We start from the raw sequence: 24,877 nt of genomic DNA on the forward strand, positions 1-24,877 counted from the left end.
GCATCCGGGAGATAGTAGGTTCGAATCCCACTATCGGCAGCCCTGAAGATAGTTTTCCGTGGTTTCCCATTTTCACACCAGGCAAATGCTGGGGCTGTACCTTAATTAAGGCCACGGCCGCTTCCTTCCAACTCCTAGGCCGTTCCTATCCCATCGTCGCCATAAGACCTATCTGTGTCGGTGCGACGTAAAGCCCTTAGAAAAAAAATGGGAAACCACAGAAAACCACGTTCAGGGCTGCCAACAGTGGGGTTTGAACCCACTATCTCCCGATTGCTCCTAACCACGCGGCCAACTCGCTCGGTACTTGACTGTTTCACAAAACACGTGCTTTAGTGACATTTTCAATAGTCCTGGACTGTTTTCGGTAATACTGATTTGATGCAGATTACTTTTGTCCGCATCGCTCAACACTTCGTTGTTTTCGCATTTAGACGACATTTTGTTAATTCATTTAATGCTGTTCTTCACTTCACCGAAATAAATGCTTGCACACAAGACACACATGTGCAACAAAAGCAGGCAACGGAAGTAATTATCAGCGCAGGCAACGGAAGTAATTATCAGCGCAGGCAACTCATTACTGAACCACAGGCAATAAGAGCAGAAATGCTCGGAATCTGCATTCACCAAAGAATATTACGCTCGCTGTTAAGGTTGCAGATACAATAATGTCAATATCTTGTCATTTTTAACAAACCATTTTCGAATTGTGATAATTTAGGTTTTTATTCATCCTCCATTGCAATACATATTCACACTCTTTCAGGGGGGGGGGGGGGGGGTGTTAAAAGGTCATGTCATAAAATTCATACATGTTTCAGCCCTATCTGTGGATCATCTTCGGTGAAAAAATCAGCTTTAAAATTTTTACAAAGGTGCAGTGTTACAATTTTATGTTTGGGTAAAATCTTTAAAAAACACATTGCAAAGATCATTGAGCTTATTACACACAAAACTTACCGCTTAAAATGATGTGATTGAAAAAAGTTAATGTTCAACTTTCTAACGTGTAAGGCCATGGAATTGATTTGTAAAATTAGTAACTATGATTGTCTACAGGTGTAATGTTGTGAGTTTATAGTGCAATCTAGGAGTGAAAATTCTAAATGTACATAGATTATATTGTGCTACATGAAAATATAGTGCATTACGATCTTATACAATGTGGTAAAATGACATAAAATATCTTGTCTTGTGTATAAAGTTACAATAAACTTAGTTTATTCTTCTTATTGCAATTTAGAATTTTCAATCTAGATTGAATCACAAACTCACAGGCATAACAACCTTTCAGCAGGTCCGAACATTTTCTAGAAATCCAATATAAAGAAGGAAAATAGATCTAGCTAATAAGCAAATAACATGACAGAAGAATGAATTACATTCAAATTAATAATAATAATAATCTATATATAAAATAAGTTTTTTGTCTGTACATTGCTTAGAATTGAAAAGAATGGTATTTCTGTATCGGTCATGTCCATAGTACCAAGGAAATGCACTTTTTACTTTTCCGTAATTTCTGTGTGTCTGTCTGTCTGTCTTTCTCGTACACGCATCACGAGAAAACGGCTGAAGAGAATTTAATGAAAATCGGTATATGAAGTCGGGAGATGAGCCACTACAATCTAGGCTATAAATCATTTTACTCACGCTGAGTGAAATGGTAGTTAGGGGAAGGCCTAAAATTGAATTCTGAAATATTTACATTATTAGTGGTCCTATCGATAAATACTACATGAGTAAAGTTATACAGAATTAAATTTCCGATCATTTATGTCATACATTGTTAACGTACCGGATATGATAACACAGATATTCATGAATTTGTACTTTTGTTGCCAAGTCCATATCAACGCCGAGCCACGAGAAAATGGGTTAACAGGATTTAACCAAAGTCGGTATATAGAGTCGGGGAATAAGAAACTACAGTCTAAGTTAAAAACAATTTTATTCGCCCTGTATGAAATTGTAGTTTAGGGGAAGGCGCCTAAAATTTAATTTTTAAATACCTATGTTCTTGGTCCTATCGAAAATACTACATAACAAAAGTTATAGAGAATATAATTTCGGACCATTTATGTTTTATTCCATTTTACCGTACCGACTATGATAAGAGTGGTATTTCAGAGTCGGAAGAAAACTAAATGTGAAGGCCTACAATACTGAAAGCGCATAACAATGATCAACAATAATATTACATTGACCATTGTTTGTGGTGATGTTCTTTGTCTCTTATGATGCCGCTCAACTCCGATAGATAGGATTACTGCTGCGTGGCTGAATATTGGCGGGAAATAGCTGGGGAATTAGAAAACTTGCTTCTTTAGCATGTCATTCCTCTGGTTCATACATTTTCTGATACGGTACCGTACTGCTGGTACGTAACTCATTGGTTCACCATAGTATTCCAGCTATTCGATCCCTACTCTGACGCGCTCTATTGAATGGGCAGTGTGCACTCTTAACGCAGAGGCTCACTTAGTAGTAATAGTATGACCTGGCCTAGAATTACAATTTAGGCATATTCCTAATTATTGCACCACAATTCACTAAACACCTCAAAATTCAACCCTGAAAAGAGCCGTTTCTTAAAAAGAGCTTTTTCCTCCTCACTTTTATTAAATTCTACACTCATTTTATTCAAAATTAGCAGTGAAGAGGGGGTTTCTCCTCTGCTTGGAGGAAAAAATTGCCTCCAAGTCAGATAGATTTTTCCGCCGCCAGTGTAGTGAATCGGGTACTCCTAGGAAACAGATTAGTAAAAGGGCATAGTTTTTGCCCTGGGACTCTCCACTATTCGATCCCCCCCCCCCCCCCCTCCGAAGAAAGACTAAGAGTGTTCCTGGATCACGGCTCTCTGCGACTTGGTCATTCCAGCTCGGAACTTTGGACTGTTAGATCGGCAGCGTAGTGCTGTTCGTTAAAAGTGAGAAAATGTGTGGTTTTTCATTTGATCGGGTATTTCATGTGAAATCATTGCTTTTACTCGCGCCATTCCGACTGACGTCATTGTAATGACCTATGTTCATTTCAGTTGGGAAAACTATTAAGACAGTCATTCTGAGGATGTAAAAAAGCAGGTGGAGAGTGAGTGTGTGCCATTATAATGCAATTCCCCAACCTGATTGTGAATGATGGTTGGTAAGCGGGCCTACCATTACAATGAAAATTCCCTAACGCAGTCTTCATATGAGAAAAAACGTTTGGTGATTTCCAGGGTAACGCTAAGAGCTAAGCTACAATTCTGTATACAATGTAGAATTCCGTAGCGAAGCACGGGTACATTAGCTAGTAATAATATAATAATCATTTCTTGAGTTCTACCAGGCAGATTTTAACAATTTTCATATCATTCGAATGCTCTGACCAAAGGGATTCCAGAAAAGTCTTTAAGTGTGAGGTTTCTCGGAAAAAAACCTCACCGAAAAAGTTGAAAACCTAACTTCTAACTGTTTAAGATATCGATTCCGTGACCGAGAAAACTAAAGGTATTTTGTACCAAAACGCAAATAACACAAGCGTTACCCTATACTTTTCTTTAAATTGTCTTAAATGAATAATAATGGCTGATTTGAATAAAGCTACAGTATTAAACGCGCTCCCTCTGTTTTCAATTTTCAGCGGAACCGAGCATCACGACGTCACGTGATCGTGATATAGGAACACTATTCGGTCAAATGGTTTGAGCTGCGTTCAGAGCAGAATACGATTTGCATGTGTTTCAGTTTAAAGAGCTACGAAGGAAAAAACACAAAAAAAAAAAACAGTCTAGAAGTAACGTAAATAGTTTAAAATTGGAATGGAAGAACGTGTTTCCACACCACTTTCCATATCACAAAAACTAACCATTTGCTCATTTTCAGCTTTCAGTTAAAAAAACTGCCAAGAATATTCTTTCGTACATTCCGTTGTATTTTTCAACAAGAAGGAATGTATTGCTTGTAATAATAATAATAATAATAATAATAATAATAATAATAATAATAATAATAATAATAATAATAATAATAATAATAATAATAATATAATAATAATAATAAGTAGGTCTTTCGAGTTGACTCCATGGGCGACCTGCGCGTCTGAGGATAGAGCTCCACCTATGAAATCTAACGTAGAAGCGGCAAAAACGCCCAGCCCCTGATCCAGAGGAAATAAACACTGGAGATTAAAATCCCAGACTAGGCCGAGAGTCAAACTCGAGACCCCTTGGACCAAAGGTCAGAATGCTAACCAGTCACCCATACAGCCAGAGAACATATAATTGAAAAGTATGAATATATGTACGAACGACTAAATATGGCATTTCTCCCTCGAAAGTTTCAAAGTTTCACACCCTTGTATTCGAAACACTAATGTGGAATACAAACTTCTTATTCTTACCCTCCTACCACTTTACCGACACCTGTGCGGTCGCGGGTGGGAACTTTGTGGTACATGTGGATTTGGCCCTGTTTTACGGCCGGGTGCCCTTTCTGAAACCAACCCTACGTGGAGAGATATATTCACTATGGGGTGCTTCTGTGGTGGTTGGTAGTGGAGTGTGCTGTCTGAATACGAAGAGCAGGGGACAAACACCAACACCCAGTCCCCGGGCAAGAAGAATTAATCATACGCCCCAACCCAGCCGAGAATCGAAACCGAGACCCTCTGAACCGAAGGCCACAACGCTCATCATTTATCCAAGGAATAGGATGGAGTACGAACTCTATTATATATTCAGGTGGGGGTGGGGAGAATCAGGCCAATTAAGTCATTACCTTTCCAGCTTCGTCATTGCCTCTTCCGAAAGAAGAAAGCTTTCAACAGCAGAAATAATCCTGTAACAGTTAAACTGAGATCTCGAGGCTCAGAAATCTTATTCAGAGGCAGTGAATTGTAACTGATAGAAGTCACACTAATTTTTCAAGATACGGAAATACTATATAAATTCAACGATTTGTATGAAATCTTACATTTGAACCCATCTAATGACCACACAAGAAGAAATTCCACAAAGAGGCATTACTGTAAAACAGAACGCAACAGAGTAAGAATGGACATGACCATGACATTCTGTATTTTTGACAATTTACATCAAATGTAACACACTTTGCTACAACAGTAGATAAGAAAAGGTGAAGAAAGGAAAAAAATCAGAATTCAGACATAATAGTATATTTCACACGACTGATTTTCAATGAACGGGAAGTAACGCATGAACCAGACATAACTGAAGATGATTGCAAAAACAACATAAGATTTATCTACAGATGTTCATGGCGCAGAACTCTCAAATATTATACTGGGCATTAACATCAACCGCCGTGTAATTTAACAAGGAGGTGAAGATATGGAACCTTCCATCCTAGTAGGAATCTAAACCATTAAGAACCCATTTTTATCCTGAACACCTCAGTGCACAGCTGGAATTTCCAGTATGACTGCCTTTGAACGATCACAATGTGCCTCTTGTGTTACAGAAAATGACCAGAAGACCTACAGTCTTAGAGCAATTTATGTTTGCCCGCGACTTCACGGGCATGCAATTCCTTCCAGGTTAATATGAATTTCAACCAATGGCTTCCCCTGGGACAGCGCTCCATGTGTACAGTATATGAAGCTTGTCACTGTAAGCACAGCTGGCGGAGGCAACACATAAGGCAGCTGAGAGAAATGCTAGGAACCGCAAACGCTGTGGCAGTGGGTTACCTTTCCCACACTGACCACGTTTTCAGGTGGTACTCGAACAATCGAGAGACACAACCACCTTGGCGTATTTCTGTAATAGTCGGCGTTTCGGCTTCAAGATGCTCAATAATCATTAGATTAAATAAGTCTTTTCAGGGAATTAAGAGTTACCTTGTTCAATTAAATCATGCAAAATCAATGTATTGTTTGGCATATTTAAGAGACTGACTCTCTTAATTCGCCTTCAGAAAAAGATATTTTTATCACCTATTTTTCAGGCTGCACATCAGGCACCACCAAACGCAGGGAGGAACTAAACATTTTTCCTCAGTATTTCAGCGAGGGGAACTGCTGTGCTCAGAATACATGTACAGATCATATTGTCTCCATCTTTTCATAGGTTCAAAAAAAAAGATTTCATGAATTAGACAAGCTGGGCAACATTATCACAACAGCCCAATACATCGCAATGTTTCAGGATTGATCTAAACCAAGATTACTAGATGCAAAATAAAGCCTGGCACGGTCTAACGAACGTTTCCCATGAGAAAGTTGTCCATAACTTCGTAAGTTAGCTGCAAAATTGATATTAATTTGTTCGGTTTCCCCTATATGTGCGAACATCTTCAGACACTAAAATAAAGCTAAAATGCCATTATTTATCATTTATTTGGTGCAACTGTTTCGTGAATTTACACTGGCGGAAAAAATATATCCGAACACCATGAAATAAGGAGTGTACAATGCGGAAATTTTGGCAATGTATTTGTCGAGGTAACATATTTAATTGATTAAAAGTACAAGAGTACAGGTTAATATCCGCACGAGAAAAGCCATCGCAAATGCGCCGTGCTGGTCCATTAATAACCGGTGTAATCGCCTGACTGTTGAATGCAGGCATGCAAACGTGCATGCATTGTGTCGTAAGGGGGCCGGATGTCAAGTTGTGGGATGATTTTTTTTTTTTTTTTTGCTAGTTGCTTTACGTCGCACCGACACAGACAGGAAAGGGCTAGGAGTGGGAAGGAAGCGGCCGTGGCCTTAATTAAGGTACAGCTCCAGCATTCGCCTGGTGTGAAAATGGGAAACCACGGAAAACCATCTTCAGGGCTGCCGACAGTGGGGTTCGAACCTACTATCTCCCGAATACGTTGTGGGATGAAATTCCATGCCTATTGTAATTGGTCGGTCAATACAGGAACGGTTAATGCCGGTTGTGGATGACGCTGGAGTTATCGTCCAATGATGTCCCATACGTGCTCGACATGGGGGCGTGCATTATCCTGTTGGAAATCCTGTTCATGAATGGCAGCACAACAGGTCGAATCATCTGCAGTCAGGGTGCGTGGGATAACCGCGAGAGTGCTGCTCCTGCTGTCATAGGAAATTGCTCCCCATCCCAGAACTCCCGGTGTAGGTCCAGTGTGTCGACGCCGCAGACAGTTGGAATGCAGGCCCACAACTCGCCTCCTAACCAACACACGGTCATCACTGGCACCAAGGCAGAACCGACTTTCATCGGAACACACAACGGACCTCTACTCCATCCTCCAATGAGCTCTCGCTGGACATCACTGATGTCGCAAATCTAATACCGTCGGTGTCGGAAGAGAACAAGAGTTGACCAAGGGAGGTCAGACAGAGCGAGGAACCTGGCACAAGTAAGTGTAAACAACGCCAGACTCAGCTAGGGGAACCGTGGTCCCCATTTTAGTCGCCTCCTCTTACGACAGACAGGGGATACCGTTGACGTTATTCTATCACCCCCCACCTAAAGGCGGATGGAAGATTAAGTACAGATGTGTGTTTACATTAAAACATCTTTATTATTTTAGTGCCCACTTTGTCATTATAATTGCCTATTTTAATTGTTTACTGCCTATTTCCTAAATGTAAAGTGCTTATTTGCCTGCCTATTTTAGCAAAAATAAATGACAACTTCCGGGCTCTACTCAACACTGATGACAATACATACTACGCGGTATGTACTACGGTATTCTAGGACAAAACTTGTGGCCGAGAGCCCCACAAAGCCCCGTTCAACATTATTTTACTTTCTTAAATAAATAAAAAAGCCAAGTGAATCCCGGTGTCATGTACCTCCACAGAAGTACAACTCTCGTTTCTACTTTTCTCGCGTTCCTGACGATAAATGGAACCCATGTTCTTCCGGGCGAACCCAGTATTGGCCAGACAGCCTCCCCGGGCAATTCTTCAGTTAATTACTTGTTCCAGTTTTCGCAGGATTATGACTGTTAATGGCTTATCCATTCTTTCACTCGACAAGCATCAGAACTTTTTTTATATACGTACGTTAATTTACCAGGATATTACGAACTATATTTCCGCAGGTTGAGCAGTAAATCAACTATACCATAATGTCTACTGCTCTTTACCAAGTGGTAGAGACCCGGGGCATTGCAGATGCTGAAATAAAGAGAAAATTAATACAGGACTATACAATATACCTGGAAAGCGGAAAAAAAGAATGTCTCCTGGGGGACAAATGGTGCAGAATAAGTACTGAACACAGAAGAAAAGAATTACTAGCTGAAATATTTTGAATCATTAGCAAAGGCTTTTGCAATAAGCGTTTCTGGAAAGAAGGAAAGAACAAGTGGAACGTCTAATGCAGTACTGTAAAACAGAAACAAGGCAAAGCAAAGACACGATACGAAATATGCAATTATAGGGGGCAGTAAAGCAGACACCAAACACGAGAAAATACATTGCTACAAAGGAGAAGGGTTCATAAAACAACCGGGATGGATAAAATTAGTCCCACCATCCGTAACCTCGGCACTAAGTGGGATACGCCCAGTCGTCACTTGCACTCACTTGTAGTGTAAGCTGAGTGAACCACAGAGCCATGTAACTCAGTGGACGTAGAAAACTCGTTTCTAATGTTTTTCGACTACCTCAAGGACATGATCCGAGGATGTATTTACCTTCTCGCTTAAAAAGCCCTACGTTTAAAAGGCTGTGTCAATGTCAACTTCCATGATGATAGAAGTTGATAAATTGGAAAGAAGGGGTAAGAAGGAGAAAAACGGATTGAACAACAGATTGTGAGCAGACCGAACAAGGGGGAAGACCGAAATTTGTGGAGGAGCAGATTATAGGAAAATTAGCGAATGGAAAATAAAGAACAGAACACGGTTCTAACCGGCGTCCGTGCTTCTGCACAAACTGTACGTAGTTTGCTGCATAGTACCCAGTTAATGTGATTTCGTGCGATTCGATGTGTTCCATTACAGAATCGCCATCGTGTTGAGAGGAGAAAATGGGCCATCCAACATCTTATTGGGGGTTGGATGAATGACGTAAGGTCATGTTTGCAGATGAAACATTGATATCATTTAAGGTGAGATACACGACAAAGGGTGTGAAGGTGCAAAGGACGCAGTGGAAAGTACTAGCATGTCCAAGAAGTGGTAGTGTAATGTTTTGGGCTGGCATTATGCATAGTCGTCATGCACTTTGGATACCAATTCGAGGGACGTTAACTGCCCGGTGGTATACCGATAAAATACTTCGACGATTTGTACAATCCTTTAGGAATGCATAGTGTGCTAAATCTTAGCCTACAAGGAATACAAGGCCTGCCCAATAGCCACTCTTAACTGTCCGCCCTGTGGGTGCTATATTTTCCGCTAGAGACGCTGCAATTCAACCTCACATGAACACCTCTCTTGGCGGTATTTCTACACGTTGTATGCTTGGTGACGTCGTATTGTTAAAATACGTCAATTATATTACAATAGTGTACTGTTGCGTACCGTTTTCTAAACAAGGCTCTAGAAATAAAGTTCCTGGAACTAGTTTCCATGAATTCCCTTGCCAAGAGCCAACTAGGGAATTACGGATTAAAGCAGACAAGGTATGGTACAGTAAATACGCAGACCATGTGACGGCAAAAATTGGATTAATTATTATTATTATTATTATTATTATTATTATTATTATTACTCCCGTCCTGATGATAATTTCCTTATTCTGTTGTATAGGTGATACCAAGGATAAGTTATGGAACCCTAGTGACCATTCCGTCGTGTGCAGTAATCACTTTATGGAATGTGATTACAAACCTGAACCAAAACTAAAGCAGTTACAGCCTGATGCGGTGCCCAGCATCTTTACTGATTACCCGCCAAGTAAGAAAATTAAACTCTCAGTGACAAGAAGATGTATGCAAAATTTTACCAGAACATCTCCCAATGCTGGTTCTTTTCCGAATAATTCTTGTGCTCCTGAAGAAGCCTCCCCCCGCAAATGGTATCTCAAGTGGTAGTGATTTAGCCAAGAAAGATGTGTCTACACAAACAAAGTTACATGTGCGACATATAAACTCGCGGAATAGAACATTACAAACACTGCGTAGGTCACTTTAACGTGCAAAGCGGAAGATATCTGCACTGAGGCGTTACCAACAACAACTCAAAAAAACAAGTCAGTAGGCTAGAGAAAAAAATGGTCGATTATAATCTAGACGCAGTTGAGGCTTCGAGTGCTGAAGGAAATTTAAAAGCAAAGTTTCTGCAAGAACAGCTTAAAGTATTTGTACAAAAAAAGCCCAGGGGGAGTGATATAACTGTCAGGTATTGCATTATCTGGCACAGTAAGTCCCCGGCAGGTTACAGATTTATACGAAGTAGCGAACTGTTAAGCTTGCGTTGTAAGTCTATCAAACGTTATGTTGGAAGCAGTACTGGCGTAGGCCTAATGGTTTCAAGCTTTATAGTAAAGAGACTGCACGAAGAAGCAAAATGCACCGAGGGAATAAATACATTTGGCTCGATTATTGTATATGAGATGGCTATTCAACCCCGCGCGCTTTACTGTAAAGCAGGGATGTATGTCACTGGGTGGACTGGAAAAAGATTTAGGCCTAGAAAAAGTTATTGCAACAAAACTTTTGTGTTTTATGCTCGTTGGACTTGCTTCTCATTTTAAAATTCCTGTAGCGTACTTTTTTACTAAAGAACCTCATCAACTTGCTATTGAAGTTATTGATAAAGTGGTAAAGGCTTCTTTTCGAGTTGTACATATAGTGGCAGATAATCACTCCACAAATGTGAAACTTTTCCGTTTGCTTTCTGGACGTAGTACCCCTCTACCCGTTGTGCCACATCCGTCGGACAGCTCACGGAATGTATTCCTCTCTTACGACTAATGTCATATATTGAAAAATTTAAGAAATGCATTACTAGACGTGAAGAAGCATTTGGTCAAGGATGGGAAACCCATATCTGGTAGGTTCATCAGGAAGTTGTACGACTTACAGAAGGGTATGAAAGTAAAATTAGTAAGACCGACACATAAACATGTCTACCCGACATTTGAGAAGATGCACGTGGACAGAGCCGCGGATATTTTCTCTTCAGGTGTCATTTCGGCGCTCGACTTCTTGAGACAACACGGGTCTCAGTTTGGAATAAAAGAATTTCAGGATGCTGAAGGTACTATTGAGTTCTTGAAGATAGTTAATAAATGGTTCACCGTCCTCAACGTGAAGAACACTTTGCAGCATATTCGCTCTCGGAATGAAGACGCAATGCATTTCTTCTCAGTTGATCATGAAAGACTGGAATGGCTGGAGAATGACTTCATTTCCTATCTATTTTTTTAAAAAAATTTCGTGTGGCTATTTATAGCCGAGTGCAGCCCTTGTAAGGCAGACCCTCCGATGAGGGTAGACGGCATCTGCCATGTCTAGGTAACTGTGCGTTATTGTGGTGGAGGATAGTGTTATGTGTGGTGTGCGAGTTGCAAGGATGTTGAGGACAGCACAAACACCCAGCCTCCGGGCCATTTAAATTAACCAATGAAGGTTAAAATCCCCCCGACCTGGCCGGGAATCGAACCCGGGACCCTCTGAACCGAAGGCCAGTACGCGGACCATTCAGCCAACGAGTCGGATATTTCCTATCTGGAACTCTGGGAGAAAGCATCAGCAAGTCCGGTGGAATTCATAAGTAAAGAAACTTATCAAGCAGCTTGTATGACAACAAAATCTGCCATCCTGTGAGTCAAGCATCTGCTCGAAAATGGCTTCCATTTTGTAGTAGCCAGAAAATTTTCTTCTGATGAAGTAGAAAGCTTATTTAGTTGCATGAGACAACTTGGAGGTAGCAACGACCAAACAGACGCTGCAAGTGTTACACAGGCCCTACATAAAATTTTAACAACTGGACTCGTTAGTGCATCTCTCACGGGAAATGTAGCACAAAAATCCGCCTGCAATGACTGGATGGCAACTTCTAATTCAAAAAGGAAAAAAAGTACTAGCTCAACAATTCACGCAGATGAACCGGCAGCAACGAATCCTGAGTTAGTGAGAAATTTTCAAACACACCTGGAAAGCATCGAAAAGGAAGCCGAAGAAGCACCATGCGTTTCTATGTCGCGTGTTACAATGGCATATGCAATTGGAGGGTATTTGGTAAGAGTTGTCGAAGACCACATGCCATGTCAAGAGTGTGTTGATAAAATTAGTAGTATCCAGAGTCCATCTTCACTAACGTCATTCATAAAAATCAAAGACAGAGGTGCTCTCTGGTATCCAAAGCCAAGTTCTGCTTCACTGCTCGACAAAATTATTTATTTATTTATTGCACACTACAGGAGTGTCCCAATTACAGTGGCAACTACGACAGATAAGCTACAATTAACATGGTGAAACTTATATCTAAACTATATTCTACAATTTTATCTAATCTCCTATACTATTGATATAAAATATGAAAGTATTTTTCTAAAGACTAAAGAGGCTTATGTTAATGCGGTGGAACAACACACGACAAAGTAAAATGATAGAATAAATAAAGCAATACATTATATTGCATAATATTGATATAAAATATGAAAGTATTTTTCTAAAGACTAAAGAAACCTTATATTAAAGCGGTGGAACAACACACGACAAAGCAAAATGATAGAATAAATAAAGCAATACATTATATTGCATAATATTGATATAAAATATGAAAGTATTTTTCTAAAGACTAAAGAAGCCTTATATTAATGCGGTGGAACAACACACGACAAAGTAAAATGATAGAATAAATAAAGCAATACATTATATTGCATAATATTGATATAAAATATGAAAGTATTTTTCTAAAGACTAAAGAAACCTTATATTAATGCGGTGGAACAACACACGACAAAGCAAAATGATAGAATAAATAAAGCAATACATTATATTGCATAATATTATAGAACTTCACCTACTGCTGATTAAACTGGGGCAAGAAACGGACGAAATAATATCCGTAACGCTGGGCAGTACAAAAATAGCACAATCATTAACCGAAATACTGTTGGCCACATGTTGCTAAAAATCCTATTCTACAGCGTGGGAAAAGTGATCATCCTGAGGAACTAAGCAGAATAATACTGCAGAAGTTTCTGCGCCCCTCTGTCACTAACTACGCTAATGGCATGACAGATGAGTATCGCCAAGAATACTTCTTGAGAAGAAAAACAATTTATGAGAAGAGAATATCAAGAAAAATGGTTTAAGTCGTTTATTTTCACTGAAAATCTACGGTGCGGTAGTAAAAATATCTAGTGCAGACCTTATGTCCTTTTAAATGCCAGACATCAATTTCGACAGTTATGTGTGTTATCTGAAATGAAAATCCACAGCTGAATTGAACTCCTAGGGGTTTGTTATTTTCTACTTCATTCTGTTCAGTAACGTATATATTATACAGGAAGTATAGTGTAGAGATAAGTTTGTGCTGGTTTCAACTCCAGTTAGCACTGCTAATGAGTGCTGATGTGAGGTGGTATACTAACGCTGCAGTGGTCAAGACGCGCACTGCCAGGCTGAAGAGAGCATTGCGAGTGAGCAGGCTTTGTATTCCTTGTAGGCTAAGGCTAAATTCACTTTCGTCCACGACAGTGCTCGACCTCATCGAGGTGCACCAGTGAGGAGCTTCACGGGAGAGGCGGGTCTTAAGGATATGAACTGACCAGCATCTGTTTCTGATCGTCCACAACTTCCATAGACACTTCTAAAGTTGTTCATATGGAATGGTACCTTCTTCCTCAAAATGACGTCAATGTAGGGAATGATAGCAAGCATGCCACTGCGCGACACAGACCTAAACAATGTCATACACGGTACTTGGGCGGGGTGAAGAAGGGACAACCTTCACACACATAAATATTATAACCGTTTCATGATTACTGTTAATTTGCCTTAAATATTGGAAGAAAAACATCTGAGTTTGCAAAAGTACATTTTCAAGTAGTGCGTTTCTGAGATACAACAAATAACATTCTCTAGTTTTATTATTTCATGGCATCTTTGGAATTCCAAATTTATTTTGCCGGGTGGAGAAATATATATTCCATGATCATGGACACATGTGAAACTACCGAAACAGGAATATTCTAGAAATAATCCCTGAACACAAGAGCTGGAGAACTAGCGTGAACTATGCACCCAGCGTCACGCGTCACGAAGGCGCCATCACGCCCGTCTCCTCGAATCAGGCTGTTCATTATGCAGCGATTTGTTCTGCTTATGGATTTAAATTACACGGCACTAGCGTGGGGTAATTAAGCTAACGACCCGCCACCGCCTGACGACACAGCACAGCCTGGCGACAAAGGCAAGAAAAATTCCAGATTGTTTACCGCACGTTCCCTAACCATCACAGCAGTGCGCTGTGTCGATCTATCCATTACGAGAACGTAACAAGGCACATACAGTGAAGTGGTAGGATAAAATATCAGCACAATGTTGGTTTAAAACAAATAGGCACTGTTTTGAGAGCACTATTCTCATGATAACGAAAGTTATTGAATGCGCTTAGTGTACAGTACTACAAGTACATTTTCACTAGTAGGTTATATTATACCAATGAACTGATGTTGGGAACGGAGATTAAACTCCTCTGGTACTCAGCAAAAGTGTTGCGGTGTACTGAACTCCAGTCAAAAAACTCCCTGTCAATTTGGTAAATGTCAATGGAATTGCTTATCTCACGATGAACAAGAAGCATTACTAGATGCTCGTCACTTACTGTCGAACGGAGACAGTTTTTTGGCGACGCAAACTATACATTGAACGTCCTGCTGGCCAAGTTGAATAGGAACTGTACCTACTCTTTGTACAAATCAATAGAATTCACAACAAAGTTCATGATAAAAACATTGCTCTAAGAATTTAAAAACATACTACCGGTAGGTCATTAAAACTATACACTTTGTCATCTTCCTGTCTGGCATGACCCAAAAACGTGTCTTTCCGAAGAGTTAGGAGTTGTACATCAACATATAACTGGGAGAACTGATCAACATACATTACATCCTGTCTTCCAGTAGCAACAGTTTCCATGTCCACCATCTGCTGAAGAGTGTCAGAATTAAATGTGGTTTTCAAGTCATTTTTGTTTGTTTGTTATTGTCGCTCATCAATAATAACAACGGTAAATGATACGGCCAAGATGATGATATGAACTTATAACAGAGTAGCTTGAAGTATTCACGATACAAAGAAAACTTTTCCCGGGATGAGCTGCTTTGGTCTGGCGCAATGCACCCTAGGGAAGAATACCTTAGAGACAGGTCCTCTTGTTCCATTTAGTCCACGCGGATGCTTTAATATTCTGGAAGTATCCTGAATAAAAATACAACATACCTGTCAATCTTCAAAAGCCAAAAACGAGGAGATTACGGAGAAATAAATCTGGGAAAATCAGGAATAACATTTTTGGCAAAAACGTTAATATCTTATGGATAATAAGCAAGCCCATCTTTCTTTTCCACTATAAAAACAACGCATCTAAAATCACTCAAAATAAATTAAAATTTAAAAAAGGAAAACATGTATATTCAAGAAAGACATATTCAAAAATCCAAAACAACTTTACAGGTTCATAACGTCCAACTCGGCTGAACCATCAACCAACTGGCCTCCGAATCAGAGGACTCGGGTTCGATTCCGAGCTGTCTGGTGTGTACGATTAATGGCTTGGGGACTATGTGTTTGTGTTGTCTTAATACACTTCACCACACAGCCCTAACACCACAGAAACACGCATCAGTGAAAGGGAATGTGGGCGTAAAACCGGGCTAAATCCACATCCATTACCGACCCCAATAAATGGGGGGGGGGGGTTAGGAAGAATTAGACGACGAAGTAAGTTCACTTACATTTCCAACAGAATAAACACATATATTCTTTCTTATTTAAAACAGTATATATATATATATATATATATATATATATATATATATATATTGCAAGTTGCTTTACGTCGCACCGACACAGATAGGTCTTGTGACGACGAACAGGAGCACCAAACTGCTGATGCTTTTTAAGGAAACAAGGCGCGCTGGCGCTCAATTCTTATTGTTATACACGTAAGTCTTTATGTATACGGGTTGATTTTTTCTGTCTTTGCTAGTGGTTTAACGTCCCGCTGTCACATCGAAGGTTTTCGTCGACGCAAGAATGGGACATAGCTATGAGTGGAAAGGTAGCTGCCGTGCCAGCATTTGCCTGGTGTGAAAATGGGAAAGCACGGAAACCCATCTTCAGGGCTGCCAACGGTGGAATTCGAACCCATCGGCATAATTAATAATAAAGAGAAGAAAAGAGCAGCATATGTAGTGGAAGTGTTTCTTCTTCTTTCTCGTGTTTTTTCCAATTTATTGGGGTCGGCACTTGGAGTACATACGACCCAGTTTTACGTCCATATGCTCTTCCCTGACGCCAACCCTATGTGGAGGGACTATTGCGTGTTTCCGTGGCGGTTGATAATCTGTAGTCTGAATATGAAGAGGAGAGTGCTGGGACAAACGCAAACACCCAATTCCCAAGCCAGAGGCAACTGAAATCCTCCGCGCGGCTGTGAATTGAACCAGAGATCCTTTGAACACAAGGACACGAGGCCAAGGAGCCGATGGTAAAAATAACTGGTTAAATCAAGTTAAATTTCCCCATCTATGACTGCATATACGTCACAGCTTAGGCCTATTTCTACGTCTGGAGAGTAGTAGCAGTGCCAGATTTTCAGAAAACTGATGGTAAATATTTGCTCAAAACATTTAACTTCGTCTTAATTTACAGTTAAAAATAAATAAATAAATAATAATAATAATAATAATAATAATAATAATAATAATAATAATAATAATAATAATAATGGCAGGGTGTTGGTTTCGGAAAGGCCTGATGTAGATCTTTCGAGATGACACCTATAGGCGACCTGGGTGTCTGTGAGGAATTCTAATATTGAAGACGGCACACACACTCAGTCCTCAAGCCAGACGAGTTAATTCATTCATTCATTCATGAATAAAGGTTAAAATGAGCCAAGAATCAAGCCCGGGACCCCTTGAACCCAAGGTCAGCAGGTTAACCATGGAGCTGGACATTTCACAGTTAACAGATTTTTTTCTAAATTCGCATCACGTGTTGTTTTAGTTCTTGCAGTCACTGACTTAAAATCAGGACAAAACTCATCGGGAGGTCGCAAATGAAAGAGTTGGCAGATATGTCGCAATAAGAAAATTTCACACACTAGCCGAAGTATTTCAGTTGAATATGTGAAAGAATAAGTAGAAAAGTGTAATGCTTTCATCGGACCCGTGCCTGCAAACGGCACAGAAATGAAGTCTGCGTCATCACAAATCTACTTCCATAGACGCCACGAAAGGAGCCAATAATGACAACCAACAAGAACAGTTCAAAGCCGGACGATGGAGATATTCAAACTAGGTTCCAAGCTCACTTGAAGGATGTGTCCAGGATAGTGCACCATTCCACGTACTAGGACAGCGCTTCCCACCCTAGGCCTACGGTTATACATACATGGTATAACAATAGTAAGGACTATTTCGCTGCAGCATTTTATTTCAATTAAGTAGGCTTATTTCAAAATTAGCTTCTTTTATAAATACGTAGGTCGAGTCATAAGTCATGGCAACTATTTTTTTTTCTCTCGCGAACAGGAGACAACACGGAAAATCTAAGATATGCATTTGGAAAAGTACGGTATGTACTTGCGTATGATGCCACTAGATGGTGTATATAAACAACAGTGTGGGTCTAAGCATGCCCCCAAGTTCAGTGTGTGAGTGAGAGCGTCACAAAATGGAAGTCAACAAGCATGAGCAACGATCGTATATTAAAATAGCTGTTCTCCGCGGCAGAAATGCACGTCAATGCCATGCAGAGCTGCGGGAAGCATTGTGCGTGCATGCCATGCCCTAATAGAACAGTGGCGAGGTGGGTGGAGACGTTCAAACGGGGTAGAGTATCAACTGCCGATTTGCCTCGCCCAGGCCGTCCAGTGTCCATCGACAAAGATGTACGGATAATGGTCATCGATCAGTGTATACATGAGGACAGGCGCTGGACTCCATAATCCTACACAATAATGCGACAGCTAACATAGCAGCCATCGTTCAGCGTCGCTTACAACAGTGGGGATGGGAGGTTCTTCCACACCCGCTTTATTCGCCTGATCTGAGCCCATGTGACTATGATCTAATCCCCAAAGTCAAGAAGCCATTACGTGCAGAACGGTTTGCTAACAAAGAGGACATCGTAACAGCATTTCGGAGAGAGGTGTCACACGTTGATACACATGCAGCGAATGGTATTCAGCACCTGCTCCACTGCTGGCATTCGAACTCACTATCTCCCGAATGCAAGCTTACACCTGCGCACCCCTAACCGCACGCCCAATTCGATCGATCTTTTTTTTTCACTGGAATTTTCAACTGTCAACTTGCGCTTGTCAGAAGCCTGAAGCAAGAATATGGAAAGAGAAGACAGAAGTAGGTTGCTTGCAGACTGCAATTTAGTATACATTTGTGTTCAATTGTCACATGTACAACATCATTAATGAACAAACGTTTGGTGAACTATATACTGAACTCGAAACAGGCTTTCAACGTATTAGGTCGTGTTACGTACATGTAGTACGTGTTGAAGAGAGGCCACCATAGCTCAATTGGTAGAGCAACCGACGCGAAATCGGGAGGTTGTGGGTTCGGATCCCACTGGTGTCCGGCTGGCCATTTTTGTTCTGTACTTAACATCTCTTCAACACGTACTACATGTACGTAACACGACCTAATACGTTGAAAGTCTGTTTCGATTACAATGCGGTCGTGAAAATTCAATATTTATTTATATACTGAACTGTTCGTTTTTCTGTTCCACAGTAGCAACTTGGAGGGGGGGGGGGGAGGGGAGTGGGCCTGCACCATTTATGCAATGAGTCTGCACAATTGCCACAGTTGGTCCTTATTCTATTAAGAGTACCATATCTGGTACCTCAATATTAGCGAATGCAATCGGATAAAGAAAAACGTCTAAAATCAACAGCTCAGTAACAGTTCTTTGTCACATGTAAACAATATGATGGCGATTGTTTCAAAATAAGATAAAATGCAACATGGCTAATGAAGATCCGAATTGTTACAGATCAGATTGTTACAGTTCAGATAAACGCATGAACTCAAATAGAGAAATTGGGAGAAATGTGTTGCTGTACCTAGTTTGAACATACACTAATGGAATGAAAATGAAAACCTACAACCTGTTTTCCAGTCATTGACCGGGTCAGGGATGTAATGAATGAAGCATATATAGGCTGTTAGTACGATGGGGTCGCCACTCCCAAAGTGATAACTTATATTAATGACTGATAGATGCTATGAAATGAGAATGGAGAGTGTTGCTGGAATGAAAGATGACAGGGAAAACCGGAGTACCCGGAGAAAAACCTGTCCCGCCTCCGCTTTGTCCAGCACAAATCTCACATGGAGTGACCGGGATTTGAACCACGGTATCCACGGTACCGACGCGCTGCCGTCTGAGCCACGGAGGCTCCACTAATGGAATATCATGTAGAATTGAATTTTGAGGTAGTGCATTTTTACTAGTTTTTTTTTTTTTTTTTTTACTTCATTGCGCACGGGGCCGCACCAGGATGGGCGGTTAATCCGACGGCTGGTTAATTCAAGCCCGGTCAAGCGAACGTTCATTATAATGGCGTTTAGCAGAACGTTTCGTTAGTATTATACATTCTTTTGAAGAAAGCAATGGCAAACAACCTCAATCCTCATCCTGCCTGTTGTGGTGCCGCCATTGGCTTTTGCACTTGTTTCATAACTGCATAACCTTTGGAGGTACTATTCGAGTATCCAACCAGTCTTATGGCGGAAGACTTGACAGACAGCACACATTCTTTTTAGAGCGAAAACGTGATCATGCTCAGGGTCGATGTGTACTTTGTTCCTAGGTTATTCAACGTGCATAGCTCCCGAACGAGAAGTGAAGCGACAGTTGGAGCCCTAGCAGCACGTCAAATACAAATGGAAACCGGCCGCAAAGGGATTAGGAAGTAAGAGAAATTCACAGCAAGTCACTATTTTTCTACGACCTTTTTAGACTAAATCTTACGTCAGAACTGCATGAAACTCACCCATCTGAGGAGCCAGGAGTATCAGTCAGACGTCCTCTCCCAGGTGTCATCTTCGCGGGTACTAAAACAAATAGTAAAAAAATATATATAACTCAATGTTTCAATGAATATCAACATAAGGAAACACTCATCATCAGAACATAAAAGTGTTCACTAGCTTCTCACCGAGGTGGCCGCGGTTCGAAAACGAACAAATTCAAGTGGGAGTTTTGAACTGCGACTTCTGCCACAGTGGTTGGACACACACACACACACACACACACACACACACACACACACAAGTTTGCTTCATTTTTCGAAATGTGCATGCCAGCTTCTATATTAGCGAATGCAATCGGATAAAAAAGCCAAAATCAATTGCCTGGTAACACTTTTTTTTTGTCAGTGAAATCGTTCGATTTAGTGTCACAAATAATTACTTCAGGACTGTGAACGCACCCTCACCTATGAACGGCCAACAATGGGTCAAAACTATTTAGTAAATTCTTCATCCACATGGTCCATGACTTGGGATAAAATGTATAAAGTTCAGATCCCGCGTGTAACTTCTCGTTGCATTGGGTGTTTCAGATACATAGCCTACTCCGCAGTTGATCGGGTAGTCTACTTTGATCCTCTGTAGTAGACATCATTCTCATGCACGAAACGGCAACGTAAAGTTAGAGAAGTTTCAGAGCTGCACGGGCTGCAGACTAACTGGAAACTCAATATGCTGAAACGCGTGAAGGTTACGAGTAAGGCTCAGGGTTCGAATGACGACCTTGCCGATACGCTCCTTATATTTGGAGAGCGTTATCGAAATAATGGACAAACAGCTTCGCATTATCCAGAGAGACGACAACCAGATCACAGTATATTCCCGAATATAGAGAAGTAACTACGCTTCCTGTGGCAACTCTTCCATTGAGGACACGGGAAAGGCAACCGAAGAACGTGAATTTGTTGCCGCAGAACCTCGTAAGAAAAGGAAAGTTATGACACACATGACGGTAATATACCATACTTACCTGCACATAATTATTGAACATAATCTGCAATGGTACCCGTTCAAACGGCAAACAACTCAACAACCGGATAACCATGTTCGTCACGAGGTTCTCAGTAGATCTGTGAAAGAGTGAATACAACATACCCGGGCTTAAATTATATTGTTACTTAAATGTCATAGATATCAACAGTTCACTACCAGACAGGACTCAAGCTACGTATAAAGAAATCAATCACCTGCGGCGACTCCGGTACAACAGATGCCGTGACTACAGGTGAATGGAAGGACTCGGGATATGAACAAGACACCGTGACACAGTCTGCAGTGGATGGTTTTCACCACAAACTTTGCCCACCATAAAAAGTGTCTATGACCCAGATACAAATTTTACAATTTAGTTCATGTCGCACCGATACAGATAGGTCTTATGGCGACGACGGGATAGGAAAGGGCTAGGAGTGAGAAGGAAGCGACCGTGGCCTTAATTAAGGTACAGCGCCAGCAACTGCGATGGGAAACCATCTTGAGGTCTGACGACAATGGGGTTCGAACCCACTACCTCCAGAATGCAACCTGACAGCTACATGATCCAAACTGCGCAGCCATTCGCTCTCGGTCCATGATCCAGATATGGTCTGCATATGTGAACTGCGTGGTTGGTTGAAATTGTGATATATATCACGCCAAATGGGAAACAGCCGTCTAACATTTCCAAGTGAATTATGTTCATAATTATGTTTCAATCAAAGTTAGCATGAAAAACGCTACGGAGGTGGGGGGGGGGGCTTATAGTAGTAGCATGACGAATATAAGAACCAAGTGTGATGACTCATCGAGTTCATGCGCGCTCCGCCAGGCAGCGTTAGAGTTTGGTAGCTCCACAATACCTATCAGCTGGTCTAAGGAATGGTGACACAGGACACGTATTACTCCGTAACTGATAAGTATATACACTGTCTTTTATTTTTAAAAATGAGAGATTACAATTAAAATACCACGGCAGAGAACAATAGAAAAATATCATACAAGGATAAAAGAGCTACGACATTCATCACATGTTGCGAAAAGCACAAGTTACTCGAGTGTATATATACATAAATAACACAACTCCCAGCATATTAAAAAAACACCCATGAACCATTTAAAGGTAATACTCTACTTACCATCTCAGTCTGTCGGTTACTGGACTTTCGGAAGCGTGCGTGAAGATTTGGCGGATGTTCGAGATTGTAAATCTCCCCGGATTTCTTTCGCTCTGAAGAAAAATCGGCACTTCAGACAATGATAAACAAGTCTGGGGATTATATCCATAATATGTTGAAGACAACAGCCAGCACCTGAAGGATCAACTGAAATTTTGTCTATAGAATCGATACAATCAAAAAGTATTTCGCTCCACATAGATTTTGAGTTCAGTTTTTCACTGGCCTGGAAAAGAATGTCACATATACTTTTCGAAGGGCGTGTTAAAAACACTTCATTACTGCTTGAACCGTAGTCTGTTATTTCGGAGAGAACTGAGAATGTACTTTGATTATTGTCACGTAGAGAATGGGCACAGGGCGAACACTTTATAAGTGATTAACAACGTACCCAGCCAAATGGTACATTACACACTTCTCAATCGTAGAGATTCGAAATGTGTATTTCTAACCTGCTTCTCCAATACATTAATTCTCGATTTTGCTAAGTTTAGACTGGATCTAGCTCGAATTAAATTTCGATTAGCATTTTTAGGCGCCTTTTGAGCGATAATATTGTCTTTTCGGCATCAGAAAGCACACTAGAATAACCCAAATTTTGGTCAACATTAGACTGACCTTTTAATTCTCCATTTGCTACTAAACTCCCGTCTTCAATCTTCTTTCTTCTTCTCCTAGTAGTGTATAGATTCTTTTTCCAGTTGGGAGTTTCACGGGACTTAATCTCACTTGAAAGGTATTTCGGCAAATTAGGGAACATGTGAGGCACTGCTCCTGGACGTAATTTCCATCTCTCACGAGGCATAACCACGTTTTCACCATTCACTATAAAGTTATCTGATTTTACTATCAAAACGTCAGAGAAATGAACTTGACAAATTCTACTATTACGCGTTAACACAGTATCCTTTCGTGGAATATCTCTGGCCCATTTTTCAAATTTATTTCTATCCTTCGGTTGTGAAAAGAATTGTATTCCATTAACTACTCTACCATAGCCTGACTTACAGCCCGGCACAAAACAGTATGGCATGTTGAACTATTAATTTAATCAGGCCACATAACACACGTGCTTTAAGTGCACAACACACAATGAACTGAGTTTAGGAACTGAAAGCAAACGAAATTCAACTTGTTGACTTGAAATATCTCACACAATAACATCTCCCCGCACTTTCAAACACATGGTTTGCCGGTCTACTGAAGCACGTGTTGGACACCGACGTTTGCAGTGCTCCCAGTGGCGGGTCCACAAACTACTACGCTATAACAGTTGAGTCATCACACTTGGTTCTTATATTCGTCATGGTAGTAGGCTGTGAGGATTCAGACGGGGAGCGTATCACTCCCACATTTAAGAGACGGAAGGAAATTGCGACTGTTTAGATCAGGGCCTCTCAGGGTGCATGCGCTTGGTGCATGCGCTGTGCACGGTGCAAAAGACGACTTCGCTTGGTTGACCAGAGTGCAGAACCCCACTCCTCTTTCCCTACACCTGTCTCAGACGTTCGGCCTGTCTCCGCTTTCCTCACTTTCACCGCTGTTTCTCCCCCACTGCGAAAAGTTTACGTGTGGTGAGGGCAGACACTCAGTTGTATGGGACAAGGTTACCAGTGCTATTAAAAACATCCTCTTCTTTCAGTTTAGTTTGAGGGTCCCATTTCCGAAAGGCGCTGGAACAGGGTACTAAATAACTTTACAGGTGATGCAATGCACGGTGGATATTTGTCGGCATATACTGAAGATTACGCTTGGTTTAAGTAGTGTCCTTCTCTACCTCTTCTTTTCCGTTTTCCTTGCTATTATACCAGTAATGTCTGGAATAAGAGATCGGCTGACAGCAATTCTGAGAGCGTTCTTTAAATTACAATCAGAAATACTAGCACGCAATGTAGTTTTCGTACAAGTCAAAACCGAAAAAAACCTTTCACATATACATGTGGAATCAAACATAGAAATAATCTCAGCCGCGTCTCGATATAGCTTAGGAAAATCTTCCTTCGAAAAATTCCGGTAGAATTCGGACAAAGTCTTTGTATGGAAAAAAAGATCGTTTTGACGATCATCGTTTTGCAAATCTATTAATTCAAATTGCAAATCAGGAGAGACACTTTCAACTGCTATCGAAAAGGGCTTTACAAACACATCAAGCATTGATGCAGGTCAGTAATACCCTGTAACGAGAAACACAATTTTTAAAAATAAAAGTTATGTTTTTAATATATAAAATTACTTTCGAGTACCAAAAGGTACATATTTACATAAAGAGGTATTGTGGACGAATGTTTTCTAATTGCATGTTACGCTTGCGCACTTAAAATCATCTACTTTTTTTACAGTTGGCGATATACCGGTACTTTACCTGGAATCGGTCGCTAAAATCGTTTTCAAGAGAATGTAACACCTCGACGTACTTTTCAAAACCTAGAGTATTACTAGGTATATTGGATGGTTCGGCCGCCGCCGCCGCCACCGGGCTCCCAGGGGACTCCTCCTCCGCACTGGAGGACTTCCGGGGGGCCCGCTCCTCCTCCCGCGGGAAATTTGAATTTGTA

General features: G+C 40.8%; 1 protein-coding gene and 1 non-coding gene across 2 annotated transcripts in view; one reads left to right on the forward strand and one right to left on the reverse strand.

The window, feature by feature from the left end:
• The window catches only part of LOC136879281 (maternal embryonic leucine zipper kinase), a 544,919-nt gene that overhangs the window by 288,112 nt on the left and 231,930 nt on the right, over positions 1 to 24,877 (reverse strand). Inside the window, exon 9 of the mRNA XM_068228854.1 lies at positions 20,133 to 20,193. Coding sequence (XP_068084955.1) covers positions 20,133 to 20,193 — 61 coding nt within the window. The remainder of the gene's footprint in view (positions 1 to 20,132; positions 20,194 to 24,877) is intronic.
• On the forward strand, positions 18,639 to 18,715 carry TRNAS-CGA (transfer RNA serine (anticodon CGA)). Its single transcript has one exon. It is a non-coding gene; the product is annotated as a tRNA-Ser (tRNA).

The sequence above is a fragment of the Anabrus simplex genome, chromosome 8 (assembly GCF_040414725.1).
Source record: "Anabrus simplex isolate iqAnaSimp1 chromosome 8, ASM4041472v1, whole genome shotgun sequence".
Lineage (NCBI taxonomy): Eukaryota > Metazoa > Arthropoda > Insecta > Orthoptera > Tettigoniidae > Anabrus > Anabrus simplex.